The 21382-nt window shown below is 53.9% G+C and overlaps 5 protein-coding genes across 5 annotated transcripts; 1 reads left to right on the top strand and 4 right to left on the bottom strand.

The window, feature by feature from the left end:
• Positions 1–222: 222 nt before the first annotated feature.
• On the bottom strand, positions 223–2904 carry BBK36DRAFT_1165844 (hypothetical protein; the record flags this gene model as incomplete). Its single annotated transcript, XM_024894827.1, has 7 exons — positions 223–519; positions 582–1501; positions 1565–1902; positions 1963–2130; positions 2222–2298; positions 2366–2546; positions 2792–2904. 7 exons carry the CDS (start codon positions 2902–2904, stop codon positions 223–225), a joined length of 2094 nt encoding a protein of 697 aa, XP_024752910.1.
• A 2068-nt stretch (positions 2905–4972) lies between these two features.
• On the bottom strand, positions 4973–6471 carry BBK36DRAFT_1187701 (FAD dependent oxidoreductase; the record flags this gene model as incomplete). Its single annotated transcript, XM_024896547.1, has 3 exons — positions 4973–5325; positions 5379–6263; positions 6441–6471. 3 exons carry the CDS (start codon positions 6469–6471, stop codon positions 4973–4975), a joined length of 1269 nt encoding a protein of 422 aa, XP_024752909.1.
• Positions 6472–7239: 768 nt separating this feature from the next.
• On the top strand, positions 7240–8005 carry BBK36DRAFT_1156156 (hypothetical protein; the record flags this gene model as incomplete). Its single annotated transcript, XM_024893897.1, has 2 exons — positions 7240–7355; positions 7441–8005. 2 exons carry the CDS (start codon positions 7240–7242, stop codon positions 8003–8005), a joined length of 681 nt encoding a protein of 226 aa, XP_024752908.1.
• A 523-nt stretch (positions 8006–8528) lies between these two features.
• On the bottom strand, positions 8529–9561 carry BBK36DRAFT_1187697 (hypothetical protein; the record flags this gene model as incomplete). The annotated part of the gene is made up of 3 exons (XM_024896546.1): positions 9390–9561; positions 9088–9308; positions 8529–9012 (listed from the first exon to the last, which is right to left on the bottom strand). Exons 1-3 carry the CDS (start codon positions 9549–9551, stop codon positions 8529–8531), a joined length of 867 nt encoding a protein of 288 aa, XP_024752907.1. The 5' UTR covers positions 9552–9561.
• A 1863-nt stretch (positions 9562–11424) lies between these two features.
• On the bottom strand, positions 11425–20202 carry BBK36DRAFT_1110523 (polyketide synthase; the record flags this gene model as incomplete). Its single annotated transcript, XM_024889597.1, has 11 exons — positions 11425–12597; positions 12669–17262; positions 17321–17471; positions 17540–18260; positions 18351–18436; positions 18505–18575; positions 18689–18779; positions 18900–19242; positions 19412–19683; positions 19778–19922; positions 19999–20202. 11 exons carry the CDS (start codon positions 20200–20202, stop codon positions 11425–11427), a joined length of 7851 nt encoding a protein of 2616 aa, XP_024752906.1.
• Between the last annotated feature and the right edge of the window lie 1180 nt (positions 20203–21382).

Here is a 21382-nt window from a genome sequence, read left to right as displayed (position 1 = left end):
AGACAGGTCTGTCTGTCTTGGTCGGTATATGCGCTCATAAATTAAACTTTACATAGATGTAATGACAGATCTCAATCGCCTCAACCACCCAACTGCCGTTTTGACCGATATACAACGTGTACATAACTCATCATTGCCGAACTCCTGAGAGGGAAGATATACATCATTCCACCATTTATCATGTAACAGGCACGAAAGACAAAAAGGCCAACATCATAGACCTCACAGAGGTACTCCATTTCCAAGAAAGCCAACGTTCGGGTCGGGATTCGCATTGGGCGCCATGCCCCCGAAGGCATCGTTGTTCTCCAGTCCCATCGGAGTATCGAGCGGACCCAGGAACGTATCTGTCGAAAGTGCCGGCGGCGTTAGTGCTGAGTCGTTATGCGCAGACATGGCCACGTAGTCAACCATCAGCCACAAGGCAGACTCCAGTTTCGGGTCGACCTCGGGCGTTGTCGAGTCTAAAAGCGCCGCGAGAGAGTGATAGTTGGCATCGAATAGCATTAATTGAAGGTGCTGAAATAGCAGGTGGGATGTTAATACAAGCTGAGACACGCAGCGGGATAGGCAGGACTCACCATTTTCGAAGCATGATCCCATCTCCTCCCCACCCGTTCCAAAATCTGTATCGCCTTCTGGTAATGGCTGAGCAGCTCCGGGTCCGTGACTTGTCCCTTTTCTTGGTCGATGTGAATCGCCAAGGAGAGAATGCCGCCGGCCAGGATGGAGGCATATGCATAAAACGACGACTGTACGTGGCAGCCAGAGGCGATGGCGTCCTCCACCACGCACGATATTGCGCGAGCATGAGAACAGCTGACTTCGAACGAGCGGGTCAGGAACTTTGGCGGCACCTTGCAGTTTCCCTTTTGCAGCCTCATCCGGAGGAGAAATGGGTGGTTAAGGAGGCAGTGGGTGGTGTGGAAGACGATGCGCGCAAACACCACGTGCTCAAGGGATTGAAAATCCAGGGTGCCGTCCGGTTTGCGATGTTGCTCCACGATTTGGGGGATCGTGGTGGTCTCGATTTGAAGGTGGTGGTCAATGAGCAGCAGGAAGGTGTTGAGTAGCGTAAAGTCGGACCTGGGATCCCACGGCGGCATCTCGTCAATCTCGCGCCCGTGTAAGACGTACCGAACGCATCGTCCCAGAGCCGTCGCGGCAAGAATCGTTTGAGTGAAGGTGCTGTTGACCGATTCCGTCTCGGACTTCCAGTTGATGAGCTGATGGAGCGTCGGCGTCTTCTTCCACAGACCCCTTCTGAACGTCTCCTCGTCGGTGGGCAGCTGTACGTGTATGTCCTCTTCGGAGATGGCGGGGGGACGGCTCTGACCGACGGAGACCAGCTTATCCAGCAGATATATGGACCAAAAGGCTCGCCGGTGCTCTTCCTGTTCAACCGGCGTCAATGTGCTTGACGGCTCCCTCATGAGCTGCAAATCTTGCGCAATGCGGACAGCAAGTCCGATCTTGAGCCATCCTGAGCTGGTACGACCACCTAAAGTGCAGATGTTCAGTCACCAACATGGTTTCCCAGTCTCTTACGGGAGCTACGACTTACATGTGAAATCCACCACTCCGAGAATGTTGCTAGCCTGTGCGACCGGTAAGCTGGGGTTGTTCTCGACTGTAAGATGGTCATTGAGGAGAGCCAGCCAAGCCTCTCTAGCATATGCCTCGGTAGCCTCGCGTCGCGAGCCACGGAAAAAGTCAGAATCGGAGAACTTGAGGGCGGATGCTAGAATGGCGAAGAGTAGACACTTTGGCACAAGGCCATAGTTGAGCCTCTCTCGGAAGCTCTGCTCGTGGAAGTATGAGTATGGCTGGTTATGGACGTGAAGAAAGTAGGTGTCGATGAGGTGAGCCATGACTGGGGGAGGCGGGGCGGTGGTAAATCTCCTGCTGCCGAGTCAGCGTTTGTAGGATGTCAGCATGGAAAGTGGCCTCAGAAGAACCCACATTGCATTCGAGATGTCGGAAACGGGTTCTGTTGTATCGGGGAGAGAGTTCTGGAATTGATGCTGAGGAGGTGATGGCTCTGTGAAATCTGGCGAGAGATCCTGGTAGTTACGGGATGCTGCTGTCAGGTCGGGGAAAGCCCCCGATGCGCCGCGGTTTTCGCCATTTCTGTAAGCAGTATTAGCAGGCGCCGAGATAATCAAACGATTGCCCCGTATGTTCTGAGATGAACGGTCCGATGCAAGAAGTTTAAACGCACAGGAAGCCTAACAAGCCCTGGCTGTGGAGCTGGGCAAGTTGCGATTCAATAGTGTTGATCCTGTTGAGCAGTTCCGGCTACATCCAAGGTCAGAACGCGCGCGTCTTTTACAGAGCTGGAGATTCGCAAGAGTTGGTTTCTCACATCAACGACGCCGGCACGAGGGAAAAGCGTCGAGGTCGAGCCCGGGGCAGGCGGCGATCTCTTTGCGCCATTGCCAGCGCTAGACGTCGAGCTCGGGGGGTTCGTGGCGGAGTAGGGCTCGTAGTGACAGACGCGATCGACTCGGCGGCAGTTCATGCAGCGAGGGCGCTCGCCGGAACACCTTGTTTTGCGATGCCTGGAGCATTTGCGTTGGCACACGCAAAAATGTCAGTTCGTGATGCGGATATTCATCCAGGCAGCTGCCAGCCCCGTCTCCCAGGCCAGAGGTTTCAATACACCGCCACTCAGCGCAGCCTGGAGCCCTGGAGCCCCGAGGCCGCACTCGTGCGACCATGAACGGGCAGCATCTCCCCCGGCCTGGATCACGGAGCAGCGACACGGGATAGATCTGAGGTTTCTGCGCACCGACAATTCGTGCATGCCTGGCGGATGCGGCGGATGGTGTTGACTATCGGCGGCTGCCGCGAGCGGGCATCGGACCGGTCCCAGGCGGACGCATCGGCTGCTGGTTCGGACATTGTGCTACCGCATGCTTCGGGGTCGAGCGGCGAGGACATGCAGCCATCACCTGGCAGTTGGGGCGCGATGCAGGCAACGGCAGAAGATGCAGAAGACGCCGATGCTGATGCTGCCAGAGAGGGCGCTGCTGCTGGTACTTGCTGGTGCTGCTGGTGCTGAATAAAAGTTGAGCGGGGTACACAGAGGTAATGTAATAGCGTGCCTGCATAAAGTTTGCTGGGCGCGCCGCGAGGCCACGGTAGCGGGCGAGGTCGCTGGTACTCGCAGCCGCCAGCAGCGCGACCTGCTGGAGGGCGGGCGCTGGGTGCTGAGTCGATGGGGCTGCAGCGGGCGCGGCAGCCTGTTTGCGGTGTGTGCCGCTGTGTGCTGCTGCTGGCGCGCTCCATGAGTCAGCGGCTGACGCAGCACGCGCTGTACCCTGGGCGCTAGAAGCCGGTACCCGGTACCTCTGAGGCGGTGTCCAGGTTGGTTTGGTTCGATCACTAAACGCTCTGCAGCATCCAGTGGTGATGATGAATTCTGAGCATCATCTCCAAGAGGCAGGGCTCCCTGTTGTTTCGCTCATTGTTCTTTCGTTTCTCCTGTCTTCTGGCCCCCAACTCACCTCCATCTTCAAGTCCAATGCGTCAGCATCCGGCTCTGCCTCGTGAGCTGGCGACCGTCTATTTGTCCACTGTCGAGCTGCAAGCCCCTTCGACAGGCTCGAATCCTCAGCGCCCGGTTGCGGCCAGTCGGCAGGTCATCTGGCTGGCGTTGCTGACAAAACGACCAGGCTTGGATAGCTCGGGAAAGGCAATAACATCCCGCCTGCAAGATGAGCTCGAGATCCCAATGCTGAGTGTCGTCTGTGGCGCAACTTTCGAGTTGCACACAGGAATGCAGATCTTGACGGGTGAACGTCGACTGCTCCATGAGCTTGTGAATGTCGCTTTCCGAAACCTGCTCGCTATGAATCAAGTCATAGTGTCGATATTTTGAGGTACTTTGAAGCCTGAGCCATTCCAGGCGTTCCGAGTACAGTCCCGTCGTGGATGGACCCGTCATCGGCCCTCATCTCGCAGCAAACGCCAGGTGACCGAGTCAACGAGTGCATCTGGAGCCACATCTCACAGCCCGCGGGCGAGAGAGGCACAGAGGCCGAGTCGCATATCAATATCGACGCTTCCAATCGTGTGCTACCAGAGAATTGGTGACGATCTGATACCGAGATGATGGATTGTGTGACACGGCATGCATGCCAAGTTTCATTGTGCCCTGTGAGGATTCAGCTTACATCCAAATTGAGACGAGGATACGACCCTCAACCAACACCATTCATGCGGATGGTAACGACGTCGATGATGAAAAGGACTTACCGGTCATCTAGCGAGTGTTGAAAATCCGAGATTTGCCCTGGACGAGGTGCAGATGCAAAGCAATGAGTGTTTTGCGCCTTCGCACGGCGTCATAAAACGATGGGCGTTTTGGGCCAATCCGGTGATCCGATCATCGTCGACAGTCCGCATCTCTCTTCCTCCAGGCAAGATCCGCGATCCGCCACGCATCGTCGCAATTTCCCCTGAAGATCCGGCAGAGGAATCCCGCGAGACAAGAATATGCAGATGATAGATTCCAGATTTTGCAGACGCGTCGTTGACGGTGATGCGGTGATACCCCTCCATGGCCGGAGTTGGTGGCCCGGTCCGCAGAGCGGTCCGCGTGGGGCAGCATATCGTCCGCAACGTGCTTGTGGATATCAAATGATGGATTAGTAGATGCTTTATCAGATTTGACATTGCATGTGATAGTAGATATGGTCATCAGCTTCGGAGTTTGACACATGTGGATAATGAGATTAAGCATAATGATGCCCCGGCTCATGGTGTGGTTGCTCTTAATTCTTGTGTACCCTGGAATGCCCTGCTGAAACAAGGCGCCATCCGCTATTCGATATACCTAATTGCTTGAACTTATGATATTTGAAAGAACAACTGGACAATCTCTCGTTGCTTTGCTCAATCGCTGTCTACCTGGGATAAAATTGCCTTCTGCAAGTGCGGTAATGAGACGACAGGCATGAAGACTTGATCATACCTTGAACTTCCGCGGGTCAAGATTCGACACATTGGCACTCTTGGCCTCGCCATCAAAGATGTACTCGGACATAAGCTTTCCTGTCCCCGGACCATTCTGAATCCCCCAACACGTATGGCCGGCAGCAACCCACAAGCCGGGTGTTGTCGTTGGCCCTATGAGAGGGCCGCTCTCTTGTCCGAACCGGATATGCCGTGGCAGGTAGCATGCCTGTTTCGCCTTGACAGGTGCCTTGGCCAATACGGGGCTCACGGTTGCGAAATAGGAGATGATGTCGTCGCAGTAAGCTTCATCGAATTGCACCTGGTCGGCTGTTTCGGGGAGCGGCACGACGCTATCGGGTTCTCCTGCAGCAAGCATTCAGTGACACCATCCTCTTCGGGGAAAGCACTTGACTTACCACAGGCATATGCCTCGCCAAAAGGCCGAGCATAGATTTCCGGATCTACTCTGCCCTTGTGGAATCTTTTCTGTCCCATCTTTGCTCGGTGTTCAGGGACAAAGTCCGATGGCAGTTCGATATCAGTGAACACTGCGTACGGAGTGACGTCGACTTCATAGACGACACTGTGCGCTCTCAGACCCTCAACCTTGGTACGAGGGAGCACTCGCCCAGTCCAGGGCCCAGCCGCAACTATAATGTCAGTCACGTCGGCGATTTTGCAAGTTTCGTCTGTTGTCCGGTCCAAGTACTCGACTCCCTCGACGCCAGCTTTCGAGGTGATGAGCTTCGTCACTTTTGCATTCGTTTTGAGGATGGCACCACCCTGTTGAGCCAGCTCTGCAATTGATGTAGTGAAGTGGTACGGATGCACCTGCGCAGTGTCGGAAGCTCCAGGTGTCCCCATCTCTGCCCATCCTCTGACCACCTCTCTGTCTATCCAGTCCAGATCTGCGGGGAGTTCTTCCTCCTGGAGCAGCTCCTTGGCCGCCTCATCCTGCTTTGGAAGCTTCTCCCACGCTTTGCCATCCTCGTCCACAGACTTTTGGAGATTGCTGAGCTTCTGTTTCGTGACTACCGCCTCGATGCTGCCGCATTTTATCTTACGGTAACCCCAGCGATTGGCTCCGCCGTGTTCAGCAGCAAGCTCTGCATGAAGCCTGAACGACAGAGGAACGAGGGACGCAGGATACGCCCAGAGCCCAAGAAGGCCGCCCGCCTTACCAGAAGCACCCTGAGCCACAGAGGGAGCGGCCTCCAGAAGGGTGATGGTGTGCAGAGCCGGGTTGAACTTGGGATGACGAGTCAGGTAGTAGGCGGTTGTGCTGCCAATAATGCCGCCTCCTAGAAGTTTGAGTTAGCTACATCGTATCAAGCCTAACCAGCCCATTTCTGAATCGATGTGAGATAGAGTAAGGTATGAACCCTTGCGTTTCTACCCTTGATGTTCAAGCGTGTGCTAGCGAGTCGTGGCGAGTTCTGGGCTGAGTGGATAGGCAAGAGTGCAAAGCAAATACATACCGACAATGACAATATTTCTCTTTGCCTCCATGGTCAGCTAGTAGAATCTATTCACAAAGACGCTGGAGCAGCATCAGGCTGTGCATGTCGAAGTTGAGATACTCCATGTTGAAGTGATGCTGGTGGGGGTTCGTTGAAGTCACCGAGATGAATGACGTAAGCTATTTTCTAAAACGAACTGCCCGTCCGTCAAATGACAGATACAGGCTGAAGTTCACGATACGAGGGCTGCTTTCGATTGTATCTCCTTCAGCGTCTGTAGCGTGAAGATGTAATAGGCCGTAACTTGACTCCTATGCCTGAATCTACTACACACGCATACTTTGGGCTTGGGCGTTTTTTTAATGCGCAGGGACTGTAAGTGGCTGAACTGTTTGGCTGTTCCCTTATAGTAGACCTTTCACACTTATAGGATAAATCAGCCACTGTGATATTGAACAGTCGAATACATGATGCTTTGTCATATATGAGAGAGAATATTTATTCATGCTACCAAGCAGGAATCAAATTGTACTTCAAGAACAGACGCATCTCTGAAAGAAGCCCAAATTCAGGTCCGGGGCATCTGAGAACTCGGACCACAGGGAACCCACTTCGCCCACAGTGAAAAGGAACAAGCGCCGCCTCCATCCATATCGATAAGCCCGCTATCAGAAATTTTGGGCGGCCTTGTATTATTTACCATGTCCAAACCTCCCATCACCGAGCCGAACGCAAAAAGAGTGCACCTCCCTCTCCGACCTCTCGCATCTTACTCTCGCATAATCCTTCACTCCTACATCTCCAATTCTTCTCGAAAATGGGTCGCGAACTACAGAAGAAGAAGCGCCGCTCCGGCCGCCCCCCCATCCGCCAGTCAAACAAGACCAAGAAGATCCTCAACCCGCGCGGCAACTCTGTCATTGCAAAGAACTGGTACGCCACAACCTTTGTCTCCAAATCCTCCTGAATCCATTCAATCTACAGCCCAACTAAACAATTCTTTTCCTTTGCGATACAGGGACAAGAAGGAGACGCTGGCGCAAAACTACCGCCGACTAGGCCTCCTCGCACGCCTCAAGACCCCCACCGGCGGCACCGAAAAGAAGCTCTCCTCAGAACCGTCAGCAGCACCCGCCACTACGACCTCAAAACCGGACCCCTTCGCCATCACGACGGGCGAGCGGGCCGTTCTCTCCGAAGCAAAGGTCGAGCGCGACGCCGCCGGCAACATCGTCCGCGTCCTCGGCCGCAAGGCGAACCCGCTGAATGACCCGCTCGCCGAGCTCGACTCCTCCGGCGACGAGCAGGACGACGGAGACGATGGCGAAGAATGGGGCGGCATCCACGATGACGGCGTGGGCACGACGGAAGTGGTCAAGTCGCTCATCGAGGAGGCCAAGAACCCGGCGCCGCCCAAGGTCCGGTACCTGAGCGAGCGCGAGACGGAGTGGTTGGAGACGCTGGTGGCCAAGTATGGCGATGATACGAGGGCTATGGCGAGGGATATGAAGCTTAATCCCATGCAGCAGACGGCGGCGGATATCGCCAAGAGGTTGAAGAAGTTGAAGGCGCAAAAGGAGTAGAGATGCGTGGGGGGAGTGGTGGAGTGTTTGATTTGACTCATTGTTCTTGTTTCTTAACATATATACATGGGCTGCAGAGGCCCGAGACGGGTGCATCATAATCACGGCGTTGGGGTAGTTTGAATATCAAGACCAGTGTGGTTCGTTTACCAATCCCAAAAGAGCAACTTTTGAATTTCACCGCCATCGTTATGGGTCTGATATTGTGGATAAAGAAATAAAAATAAACACTACGAGTTAGAATTCGTGTGCAATTGCCGGCCCTTCTATATACACCCTGGTATCTCATCAACGTTTCATCATGTTGTAGATGTTTCTAAACAAAAAAAAATCGGGATGCCGTCAACGCCGTAGAGATGATTCTACCCCAAGCAAACACAAGCATCCAGGCTCACCGGAGAGATCCTCCCCAGGTTTATATAGTTTGGTTGTTTGTTCAAGTTCATTGATAGTGCCTGCTACCGTCGTCATACGTCGTCCTTTGCCTTTGTGCGTGCCATAAGTCTTTGCACTCTCCTCCCCTTCAGTGCTCTATCCGGTCATAGTCGGCAGACGGGAACAGGACTGGGCCATCGGCATAGGTGTCTGAGTGATTTCCGCTGTATGGGCCGGGAGAGGGCGTCTTATGTTTGCCAAATTCCGCGCCGAGAGTACTTCCATGGTACTCCGTCTCGCTGTCGAACAAGGGGTTGCTGTTAGTCCGAGGGGGCAGAGCACCGTATCGGTTGGGGTCGTCAAAGTCATCGGCGTTGTAAGGACGGTTGTCGCCATAGCGGCTGTTCATGCTGGTGTTGTGGTCATCATAGGCACCGGGAGCATCCTGGTCGTCCATGTTGACCCGCTCGTAGGCCTCGTCGTCGTGAGGAGCCATGGAAAAGGCAGCCTTGTCAGGATCAATGTTGTCGCTACCGCCGATCTTGCGGCTGTCGTAGCCAGGGAGACTGCCGTGGAAGTTGTAGTACTGGAGGGTGTAGGCACTGAGAAAAGCTGTTCCTATCCAAAGGAGACTGTGGACAGATGGGTTAGTCTATAATACCTAAACACCGGTACGAGGGTCCTCATATCGTAACAGAAACACGTACGTCGCAAAGACACCTGCGGCAACGACAGCCTTGCTAATACCACAGCTACCGCCGCACTGGCCAGAGCTGTTGTAGGCTGCCTGAGTGGAAAAGGCCGAAAGCCAGATGATGATGTAGAGGCCATCGACGGCCAGCATGACGTATGGGTTGGCGAACCTGCGGGTGCGCTCAAATCGAGGAGTCATGATGAGGTAGATCCAGCCCGGGATGGAGAGGAAGCACTGCGAGTAAGGGAAAGAATATCAGCGCCCGAGCCGTTTTCTCTCTTGATGTGCTGTCTCGCGATGTGCGCAGACACTTACCACTGCGAAGGTCCATCCGTTCAGGCCCACAATCCGAGAGGTGTCGCCGCGGAAGACTGCAATCTCCAAGCAGAAGACCAAGAAGCCCAGGACGATCTGAAACGAGTGAAGACCCAGCTTCAGATTCGGCAGAATCTGGGGGTCGATTTCGAAGAGCGCCATGGTGCCGACGTCGCAGCGGTCGAGAGTCGGCGGCGGAGGGGCTGGTTATTCGAAGACGAGACGAGGCTTCGCACGATGTCTCGAGCAAAGCGTAACGAGCGAAGAAAAGAAAACGCAAACGGTGCGATGGATGTTTATGCGACACAGAGGGGGTCTTTGTTTTCCTGTAGCCGCCGCACCGGGAGATCAGCAGCAAAAGGTGGAAAAGCCTGGCGCGGCTGGAAGCTAGCAGGACTGAGGCTGAGCGGGATGGCGGCTGGCCTCCGTTTATGGTCAGCGGCTACCAAAAGTCCGGTAAGCTGATAGCACCGGATAAGGAACCTGTACCTTGGGCGTCGGTAACGGCAACAAGATTCGATGCAGTCGAGGCAGAAGAGGCGCCAGAGAGGAAAAGACGGACAAAGACACTGCGCGCGCTTGGCGAGAGAAATAACGCTGTTTGAGTGACAGAAGAACGAAGAAGCGGCTTCAAGCAAAGAAAAAGGATGGAGGGGGAGGGTCAGCTCTCATGCACTGGAGCCACGCGTTGCGGCATGGCAACCAAGCCAAGCTATTGATTGCCTGGGTTTCGGATTGAGCCTGAGCCACACAGCCACAGCCGCGGGCTTATTTGGGGGTTGGTGATGCTTGGGGCTGCGCCACCCGCTTGATGGTGGTTTACTGGAATCAACATGCATGTGCATGTGCCTTGGAATAAGGTACCTAGTAGTGATTGCTTGTTGACTTGCAGTGGTCTCTGTGCTGGATTACTGATGCCTCCGCATGTGGTTCATCTACTTAATCACTCTGCTGCATCACCAGAGACAAAAGGGAGTGCGCTGAAACTGAGGCTGAAGCTGACCTGGGTCTCGGCATTAAAGCCCCGGCATCCGGTATTTGTTGACGCCGGCATGACAGTATTAACTTGCGTATTTTCCACACTGGAGGGCTCGTGTTGAGGTAAACAGCCGCTACGTCATCGTCCCATGATCCATCCTACCCACCAGCTTCACATGAAAACGACTCACCTTGACCACCGCAGACACGACAACAAAGTTGCAATTCCTGCCTCTTCCGGCTACGCTGTAGTAACCCTAATTCTCGTAAACAAAAAACCACTCTCTGGATCTTTCTGCTTGATACCTGAAGCAAGTCCGCTCTTGTCAGCCAGTCGTGTCAAGCTGAGTTCTGCCCATCGTGGGCACCGTTCAGTTGCCAAAGGAACCCGGATCACGCCCATCTGCTCGCGGTCCGGGATGCTCTCCGGGCAACATCCTATCAGGCCCATTAAGGCAGCAATTTAGTCCTCGTCGCCGGTCTTGGCCCTAGAGGCCGGGCGGATCCGTCGGATATGCCCGGTAAAGCCCTCCACCACGGGCTTCTTCAGTAAGGCGACCCTGAGATGCGAGGTCAGGCCATCGTTCACGCACATGCTCAAAGAACACCAGGGAGACATCAGTATACATACCTAAATTCAGAGAAGCTAGAGCCTCCAGTTAGCTTCTTACGCTGCAGCAGAATAGATAGGATGTGGCCTTTGATGCCGTCCGATCCATTAAGTTACAAATAAGAAGAGTCTTCCTATTTGAACAGACAAGAATGCCTAAACAGATAACCCTATCTTTTATGATAGAGTCGCCCCTCCACAGCAAGACACAGTATCACACTGGCATTTCAGATGATTAGGAAAGTATGAGTAAAACATCGTTTTGCTTCACGGCTTCTGCCGCAGGCGATCTTGCTCTACAGCTTATGCTGTCAGCAACCTAATCCTTAACCTAAAGAGTTCAGTATAACCCTCTCTTAAAGTAGTCATTGACATCGACAATGTCATTGGCTCATAAGCTTAACTATTAATCTACCATTTCTATTAGTGCACTGTGCATTTTTACCCCTACAGCTTCCCAACCGTGCTGCGCTCAACAATCATATCCGCAATCTTGGCAATCGAGGTGCCACCCATAATCTCAAAAGCAGTGAGCTGGGCACCAAGCTCCCGCGAAATCCAGTTGCGCAGGTCAACAGACATCAGAGAGTCGACGCCATAGTGCGACAGCGACTTGTTCAGCTCGACATCGGCAGGCGAGATGGACATGGCCCTCGCCAGCCTGCCAGCCAGGGCGTCCAACACGATTTGAGTGCGCTCGCCCGAGTCCGGGGCCTGTCGGAAGCGTACTCCCACCGAGGCCTCTTGATTGACTTTGGCACCTGCTCCGGCGGCCGAGGCGGGAGCAACGGAAAAGGGGGCGAACAGCGGCCTTTCCATCTTCTGAGGTGGGTTGCGGCCGCGGGTAAGACAATCAATGGGAGTCCTGAGCCCGAAGAGAACTTGGCCCCTGGCCTCCGACACGATGGCGGGCTGAGGAGCGGTTGGGTCGCAGAATATGGAAAGCGCGGCCAGCAGCTCGGTATCCTCGATCTGGTTCATGTCATCAGAGTTCTCGCGCTGCTTCTGATACGCGCCATTCTCGGCGACGATGCCAATGTTGCGCATCCAGCCAAGGTCGAGAGACAAGGCCGTTTTCCCCTGAGCAAGCCGCTGTCTTACGAGAGCGTCTTGGAACGAGCAGCCCGCCGAGTAGTTTGCACTGGCCACCTGACCAATGACGCCAGCAAGGGAGGACAGCATGATGAAGAAGTCGAGATCCACTGGCAGAAGATGGTGCAGGTTCCACGAAGTCTGCCTCTTGGAGCGCATCGTGAGGTCCCACTGGGCAAAAGTCATGCTCTCCTGGAAGATGGCGTCCTGAAGCACCATGGCCGCGTTGATACAGCCTTTGATGGGCGGCATGGTGCGATCGCACTCGTCCAGAACATCAGCAAGCTCCTTTTCCGAAGACACGTCGCACTGGGGTGCCACGACGTTGACACCGCGAGCTGTCAGTTCGTCGACTAGTTGTCGGGCAGCCTTGGTAGCAGCTCCTGATCGAGATGGTAGAATCAGGTTCTTGGCTCCGCGGTCAGCCATCCACCTCGCAATGGCTCGGCCGAGGCCACCAGATCCTCCAGCGATCAAGTACGATGCGTTCTCGTCAAATTTCCAGCTTCTTTGCTCCTGTATGAGTTTCTACATGTGTTCAAGTCAGTATGTCAGTCCAATCTACGACGAAGACCGTGTGTGCGTCCCAAGGTACTTACCGGTACTACATCATCAGCTTGTGGCATGATGATTACACGATGTGAGGCACCACCTCCTTGGACTTCTTGGAAGGCCTTTCCAACCTCTGATGCGTTGAAACAACGCAATTGCTGAAGACGTCCAATTCGGCCTTGTTCCAGGAGCTCCATAGTCTTCTTCAGCAGCCTGCCAGTCGTCTTAAGGTTCAGGCCGACAACGTCGATGATGGAGATGCTGACATTTCGGTCAAGCATGCCGAGAGAAAGAGTAGTGCTGGCATCGGAGTTGGTGCGCTTCATCTCTAGGAAGTGCCCGCCAGAAGCCAAGCATTCATATGAAGCTCTGGTAATGTCGTCTTGAGCGAGCAGATTGAAGATAGCATCCACTCCGTCTCCGCCAGTCAGCTCCATGACACGCTGGGCAAAGGTGATTGTTTTGACGTCGAGGATGTGGTCCTCAGCCAAGCCCATGCTCTTCAGCGCTTCTTGCTCCACTGGGCTTGAGTAGGTGACAATGATTTCAGCACTCTGCATCTGAGCCACACGAACGGCAACCTGGCCCACGGCACTCGCAGCAGCCGCATGGATCAGAACCTTGTCTCCCTCACCGAGGTGGGCAACTTCAACCAGGGCGTGGTAAGCTGTCATGGTGGGGATGAGAGCAGACGTGGCTTCCTCAAAAGACATTGATTCCGGAATCTTGCAAATGGCCTTGGCGTCTGCGCGAGGATACTGCCGCATACAGCCTGGAGCCACCATGCAGACTCGGTCGCCGGGTTTGATGGAATCGCAATCTCGTCCAACCCGAGTGACGATACCAGCGCAGTCAATCCCCAGCTCGAGACCATTATGAGGCACTTTGCGGCGTCCCATAGCAGCTTGCGCGTCTTTATAATCAGCACTCCAGGCTTTGCCATCAACTTCAACCTCGTTGGCCCCCAGTTCACTCTCATATTGACCATCCCGGACAAATTGCAAGGTGGTCACACCGTCCTGAGTGCCGACAGAGAGCTTAAGTGCCGGTCCGTCGTACCAGGACTTTTGCTGCAGGCGGCGCGACAAGAGAGATGTGAGAGTTTCGTTGCCAGATAAATCCTCAACGGCCCTTCCGGTCATCAAAAGCCCATCCTTGACGAGATACTCAACCTCGCGAGAAGGCGAGGACCCGAAGCTAGCGTCGAAGACGCTTTCAATGAAGTGCGCGATCTTGAAAGACTCCAATTTGCCTTCCATGGCAAGCGTAATGATCTGGCTGCTGGGCTTTTCGATTCGGATCGAGCGGAACAATCCCTGAGCGGCTCCAAAATCGGCGTACTCTTCACTATCCGTGCCACTGGCCGTTACCCAGAGAAGTTTGGATGTTTGGCCCACCAAGTACTGGAGGCACTTGAAGTTGGTTTCTGAAAGGTTAGAGAGCAGAGGCTGGTTATTGACCTCAGCGATGCAGACCACAGTATCTTCCGCGGTCAAGTCATCGAGAGACTGCGTCAGCTCGTCCAAAGAGAAGGCACAGATTCTCGAAGCCTTGATGCCTTGAGGATCCAGTTGCTGCTGCACCAGTCCAGCCAGCCGAGTCTGTCGATAGGACTTTTGCTCATCAACAATGATGACAAGCTTGCCCGGCTTGGTCGCGGGAGCCGGCTGAGGCTCTTCGACGGCCGTTGTGAGGATGATGCTGGCAATGTGACATTCATCGCTCTTGTAATCGCGGAATATCACATCGTTGCCTGAGAAGCCATTATCTCGCAAGCACTTATCCCAAAGGTTCTCAGTAATTGCTGCAGAATGCGGCCTCCAGGCCTCCTTCGCCACCCACCATCCGGGCACCAGACCTGCCATGAAATTGGTCGCGATGTCGTCTGGATCAATGACCTCGAGTAGAATGAGACGACCGCCCGGCCGCAGCGCCCTACGGACTTGTTTCAGACTGGTCTCTAGGAGAGGGACGGCGTGCAGCACGCTGGCTGCAACGACGATGTCATAGGAGCCGGGCTCGAATCCCTGCTCATCGATAGGCTTATCCACGTTGAAAGTCTTGAAGGTAAGGCGGCCCTGAGATGCGAGGTCAGGCCATCGCTCACGCGCACGCTCAAAGAACATCGGGGAGATGTCAGTATACGTGTATTCGGAGAAGCTAGAGCCTCCGGTTCGCTTCTCGCGCTGCTGCAGAAGTGATAGAACGTGTTTTGTCATGCCGCCCGTACCAGCTCCGACTTCGAGGATTCGTTGAGCAGGACGCTCGTGAGCAACCAAGTCCAAGAACGTACCAAGTCGACCATCTTGGCAAAGCTTCTGGAAGAGTTCAGCATAAAAGAGTTCTGCCTGGTCTGATCCGAACACCACCTGCAGAGGGTCAACTTCTCCTGTGAGCATCTCGAGGAGCCTCCGAGCGCAGGTGGTGTACAGCTTCCACGCCGGGAGAGTCTCTTCAACCTTGACCAGCCGAGCTTCCAAGTCCTCGTCACTAATGGTTTCTCCGAGTCGTCTCTTTTCGGGGCTCATGTTGCCGGTATGGTGCTCCATCCACTCAACGTGGCGAGTCAGAGCCTCCGGGACCTTGGTCCGGTCGAGCTTCTGAAGGACTCTCATTGAGTAGAGCTCCAGCGCTAAGCACATGCTGGTATGATTCTCTACAACTGCCGTCTCGTCGTTATCAAACGAATCAGCTTCGCAAATGCGAGCTAACTGCTCTGGTTCAAGCATGCTCAGCTGTGGCTTCCATTCGACACTGTAGAGCAGCTTCTTGTCCGTCGCCTTTGCGTTGTTGGAGATGGACGCCGTGGTGGCCTGCCCTATCGTGCATAGCACAGTGCCATCGTCAGCCAGGGCAACGATTGTGCCTTGCTCACCATAACCTTGAGCCCCGTCGAGGTCAGCGACCGAAGTAGATGTCGCCATCCACCGAATATTGCCAGTCTCAGGGCTTTGCCACTTGGGGCTGGAGGCAAACCAACCGTCTCTTAAACGAGCGGGAACATTAGCGGTCGGCTGCTGGCCGGCGCTCACTCGCAATACGTGGAAAGCCTGATCAAGGACGCTCGGATGCACTAGACTTTTGGTCTTGTACCTATCCTTGGAAACATCCACACGAGCCACGGCGGTAGCGTTAGAATCCCAACCCACGTCTCGCAGAAGTTGAAACCATTCTCCATACTGAAGGCCTACTTCAGCCGCCTCACGATAGAGGGTAGTGGAATCAATGGGCAAGATGCACGATTGTGCAGCTTGGTTGTATTGGTCACGGGCTTTGTCGTGGCGAAGGTGCCTTTGCTCTTTGCCGTACGTGCTTGTCGGCTCCTCGTAATCGACTTGGAGGCTGGCGTGGAAGCATTTCGTCCAGCTGTCACGCGTATAAGAGAAGATATCCACTTCGAACAACGCGGGGCCATTCTCGTCGTCTGCCGTTAGCGTCTTCAATGGCCGAAGATGAACTTGGGTCTCGGTTCTATCCTCCCATTTCTCATGAATGATGATGGGATTGAGAAACTCTGCCTCCTTGACGAGGAAGCCGGCTACCTCCCGCCCTTCGGGGATCATCTGCTGGACAGCCTCAATAGCCATTACCAACATTCCGGCCGCAGGATACAGAAGCGTATCTGTGATTTTGTGGTGGCCAGCCCATGGAATAGCCTCAACAGCCAAGAGATTTCTCCAGCGAGGAACCAGAGGGTTCCAATCGGATACTCGAGCTCCGAGCACGTCACCCTTGACATTGCCACGAAGTCGGAAGTCGCGGCTAATTCGTGATTCCACCCAGTATTTGTGAGACCGATCAAAAGGATACTCGGGTGTATCGATGAGGAAGTTTGGTTTCTTCGAAAAGCTGCCATGCTGAGCGATGGGCGTCTGGTTGACAGCCTCGATGGATACGTTGTGCCCCAAGCAGAACAACTGTCCCACAAGCTCCAATGTCGTCTTGATAGGAGGATGAGATCTCTGCAGTGCAGCACTATATCGGATGGTGCGCTTCTTGTTCCTAGCCTGGCCGATTGTATCCTGGGCCACTCTTCGCAGAGCAGGGTGAGAGCCAATCTCGACGAGATCAGTAATGTTGCTCAGCCCGACCTTGACTTTGGATGGCTCCTGGGTCAGCAGCTGCACAGCATCGGCGAAGCGGACGGGGGAAACCATGTTGTCGACCCAGTATTGACCCTTTGCCAGAGCAGCCGGACGCACCACCTTGCCAGAGACGGATGATACCATGGGAATACCGCTAACAACCTTGAGATCCTGACGCGAGGCGCTCTCGAGTGATCCCATCAGCGCCAAGTATTCTTCGGCGATAGCTTCCATTGCCCGCGAGTGGTATGCAACCCCAGTCTTGAGCTTCTGAGCAAAGATGCCATCATTGTCAGCTTGCGCTTTGATGGCATCAATAGCCGATTCCGGACCGGACAGGGTGCAGTTGAGAGGGCTGTTGATACAGGCCACGCAGACAGAGCTGGCCTCAGCACCAATCTTGGAGAGGTACTCCGAGACATTAGCTTCCGCCAAGTTGATAGACATCATAGCTCCAGGAGATGCCTCATTAGCGACTCTCAATTTTCCTGCAAGTTGGCCTCTGAAGTACGAGACTTTGCAGGCTGATTGTAACGACAGGGCACCAATGGCATAGCTAATACACAAGAATATGTTAGCAGACTTTCAACAACCGGAGGCAACTTATAACGTACGCAGCGGCAATCTCTCCTGAAGAGTGTCCGACAACAGCCTTTGGAGCGATACCGAAACTGGCCAGCAGTTCCAGCAGAGCGATCTGAACCGCTGTCGACAACGGTTGGCTGTACTCTGGCAAGTTGATGTTTTTGCTGGAGCGCAGCTCATCTGTCAATAAGGGAAATTGATTGTCAGCCATGTCCTGAGGTATCGAAGCATGAGGATGGTTGTCCTACCGAAAATCGACCATGTACATCCAAGGCTCTGGTAGATACCATCAATCTGCCGGAGCGTATCGGCAAATACGGGATACTTGACCAGGTCCCAACCCATGTCTGTGTACTGGGCTCCCTGTCCGGTGAACACAAAGGCCAGAGTAGCATCTGGAGAGCTCCTCATGGGCTTCACAGGATCAAGATCTGCGGTGCCACCTTGAGCCTCTGAAAGACCGTCTTCCGCGACAATGGCAAAGCTTCTCCAGAGCATGTGTGACCGGCGAGCTGCCAGCGTGTAGGCCAGGCTATCTAGCTTGGCACGGTTGCCCGCTATCTTCTCCTTGTAGAAGAGCTCCTGGTCGCGTAGGGAGCGTTTGGCGGCCTGCTCGTCTGCGGCGCTCCACACAAGCAGCCTAGGAAGACCTTCGGCTGTGGAAGAAGGCGGAGACGTAGCAGCGGCTACTTTGGCACGTGCAATTCTCTTGAGATCAGCAATGGCTTGGTCGCCCGTGCTGGAGAAGTCGTCGATACTCGGGGATGATGTCGAGTCCGCCGAGCCATTGGCCACATCCTCGTCGCCAGCAGCCCCAACTGTGCAGTGATTGCCAGGCAGATTCTTCTCCTTGAGGTAGTGCAGCGCATCGTCAATCACAACATGCGTATTGGAACCGCCGAAGCCAAAGGAGTTGAGCGAGGCCCGACGAACGCCTTTGCTGGGCCAGGGGATGCTTTTGTCGGGGATCTGAGAGAGAGAAGTTACAAGTCAGTTGAGATTGGCCACTTCCTCAGACTCCATGACTTGGTGATGAAGGGGAGAAAGAAATAGGCGTACCGCAATATTCCAGAATTCCGCGTCTATGGTAGAGTTGATCGTCTCAAAGAGTGCGTTTGGCGGAATGATGCCTCTTTCGAGGCTCACTGAAGATCGCAGGTCAGTATATCAGACCACTGCATACATCAGACCAGAGGGCGAATTGAAGACTTACAGATGACCTTTAGCAAGCCGGCAAGGCCGCTGGCACCTTCGAGATGGCCAATGTTCGATTTGACGGAGCCACTGTAACAATCGCAAGCCGTGTCAGCGACATGATGCGGTACGGAAGAAGAGGCTGTACGAAGAAAAGAGACAAGAACTGGAAAGAACGAAGATGAAGCAATCACGGGACTCACATGTAAAGCGGCTCCTTCTCGGATCGGAACTTGCGAAACACTCGACCGATGGCTCTTGCCTCGATCGGATCTCCCACGGGGGTTCCAGTTCCTGCATTTTAGAGCGGTCACGAGACCTCGTGTCAGCAAATCTGCGCACTTTTCTTCTTCCTGTCTTTTCTTCCATCTTTTCCTTGTCTCAATTCTCCCCTTCAACCACAGGCTGACTTACCGTGAGCCTCGACATATCGCGTGTCGGCAAGCGACAGATTCGCCTGCTGATAGACGTGCTGGATCAGCTCTTGCTGGGCCTGCTGGCTGGGCTGTGTGATGATCGGGGTGTGTCCATCCTGGTTCGAGCCCGATGCCCGAATGACGGCACGGATCATGTCTCCATCCCGCACGGCTGCAGAGACGGGCTTCAGCACAACGGCGATAATGCCCTCGCCTCTGGCATAACCGTTGGCCCGCTGGTCGAAGCTGTAGCACCGACTGTCCGGTGACAGGAAGTTCTGATTTGACAGCAAGTGGAAAATGGTCGGGTCCAAGAGCAGATTCGCACCAGTGACAAGGGCCTGTCGTGGATGAGATTCGATAATCAGCCATTTTGCCTTTCAAACCACTACGGCGGGAATGTATTATGCCGTCGTTTCTCGGGGATTCTCCGATTCACCCAGATCGGGGCAATGGGGACTGACAGGGACCGCCAGGGACAGGGGATAGGAGCTTATTCATCCAACTTACACATGATGCATCACCACTCCGAAGTGTCTTACATGCCATGTCCACGGCAACCAGGCCACTGGAACATGCCGTGTTCAAATGGACACTTGGTCCATGCAGATCGAAGAACCAGCTGATGCGGTTGGGAATCATGCACGATACCGTGCCACCGGTAATGGTGGTGCGTTCCACATTATCAGGGTCCATTGCCATCAATCGTGAGTAGTCTTCCAGCATGGACGCATGGAATACAGCCGTCTTTGAACCTCTCAGGGCACTTGTTGTGAAACCGGCTACAAATTGTCAGCTCGATCAGGGAAGATGAAGAGGAGGGATGGTAGTGTATCGTGCAGTCTTTCCCAAATAAGTGACTCTATCCACGCTTACCCTTTTCAAAGGCCCTATATGCAGTCTCTAGAGTCATACGCTGCATCGGATCCATTGCCGCAGCTTCCTTCGCTGTTACCGAGAAGAAAGGGGCATCAAAGCAGGTGATATCATCTGTGATGAAATGGCCTCCTCGAGGATAGGGCTTATGGAAAGCAAGCAGTTAACGAACGACGATCTTCTCTGGAATCCAAAAGGCATGACGAGAAGGCAAACAATACCTTAGTGGCATTTGTGTCCAGGAAAGACTTGGCGTCCATGCGTTCATCCGGAAAGCTGGTCATGAGATTTCGACGGCCGTCCAGGACTTCCCAGAAGCTCATATCGTCGTTCACATCTTGGGGAAGCCTGAAAGAAAATCCGACAACAGCAATGTCATCGTTTGCCTGAACGGGCATATCAACTACAGCTGCGGTTTGAGACATGATAATGGTGACAATGTTGAGCACGAAGTATGGGCAAGCGTGTTTTTAGGAATTGGACAGGCAGGAGAATCTTGTTTTCAACAAAAGAAGAGGAAGAAGCCGCAGAGGAGGAGGATGGGAGGGCAGTGGCGGCGGTTGTGGTGCTGTTGTGATGACGGTCAAGTCCTTGTGTTCTTTACGAGAGTAATGAGGGAGCCGACCAGAATCTGATTGAGGATTTGAATACCCTTTATCTACTCTTCATGATCCTGTTGTCTACACGAGCGTCCCAATTTTATAAAACACTCCAAGGAGGCTAAGCCGTCGCTTCTCAGCTTCCAAAAGGTTCCAAAGCAGACCAGATACCGTCAGAGCTGCTCCATCTGATCAAGCGAGAGCCTGGAATCGATCAACCCCTATCGACACAGTCGGCGTAAAAAGCTACTTCCCGGATTAACGCTTACCTGTTACTTGTAACTCCGTACAAGTTACTATAATCTTCCTCCTTGGCACGGCGCCTGCTGTGTCCGGGGCTGAAGAAGGTCGAAGTCCGGATGGATCTCTCGGTTACAACCAGGGACTCTGGAGGGCTAGCAAAAACGTACTAGAAACGGCCAGTTACCTAGTACTTCATCAATATCCGGTTCACCAGGGTTGCTTCCCTTTGATTTCCTGCGCAGGAGTTATATATATGCTTTTTTCTGGTGTTGGGTTAAGGTTCGGCGTGTCGTTGCGTTCACGTTGGTTGACAGCCCTGCGGTGGCACGTCAAACTTGGATGCTCCTCTTTCTAGAATGTTAGGGCCAACAACGTTCATGCAGAATCTGCATTGAGATGGGAACGCACAGACGGGCTGTTGGTCGAGCTGTCAGTGATCCTTCCTGCCGGTACAGATTGGCCCAGCGGCCCAAGGAATTGGACAGCCCCGATCACCGTTGAAGGACCCTGGCAATGGCCTTAGTATCTGCGCTTGCAAAGTAGTAGCTACTTGCACAGGTAGTATTGCTACCCAGTATCTGTAAGGGGTACAGGCTTTCGGATTGGTTAGCACAGAGGGATGGCCCATTCCGTCCCGCATACTGGTGTAGAAAATGGACCTCGCAGGGGGGGCAAACGACCCCGTTGATACGACTATGTAGTCTAGGTCGTTCTGCCTCGCAGTCGAGCGTAAGAAATAAACACCTGCCCCAGTTAGTTGGTA

The sequence above is a fragment of the Trichoderma citrinoviride genome (assembly GCF_003025115.1).
Source record: "Trichoderma citrinoviride strain TUCIM 6016 unplaced genomic scaffold BBK36scaffold_2, whole genome shotgun sequence".
Classification (NCBI taxonomy): Eukaryota; Fungi; Ascomycota; class Sordariomycetes; order Hypocreales; family Hypocreaceae; genus Trichoderma; species Trichoderma citrinoviride.
The sequence above is the reverse complement of the archived record's forward strand: the minus strand, read 5'-3'. Positions and strand labels throughout refer to the sequence as shown.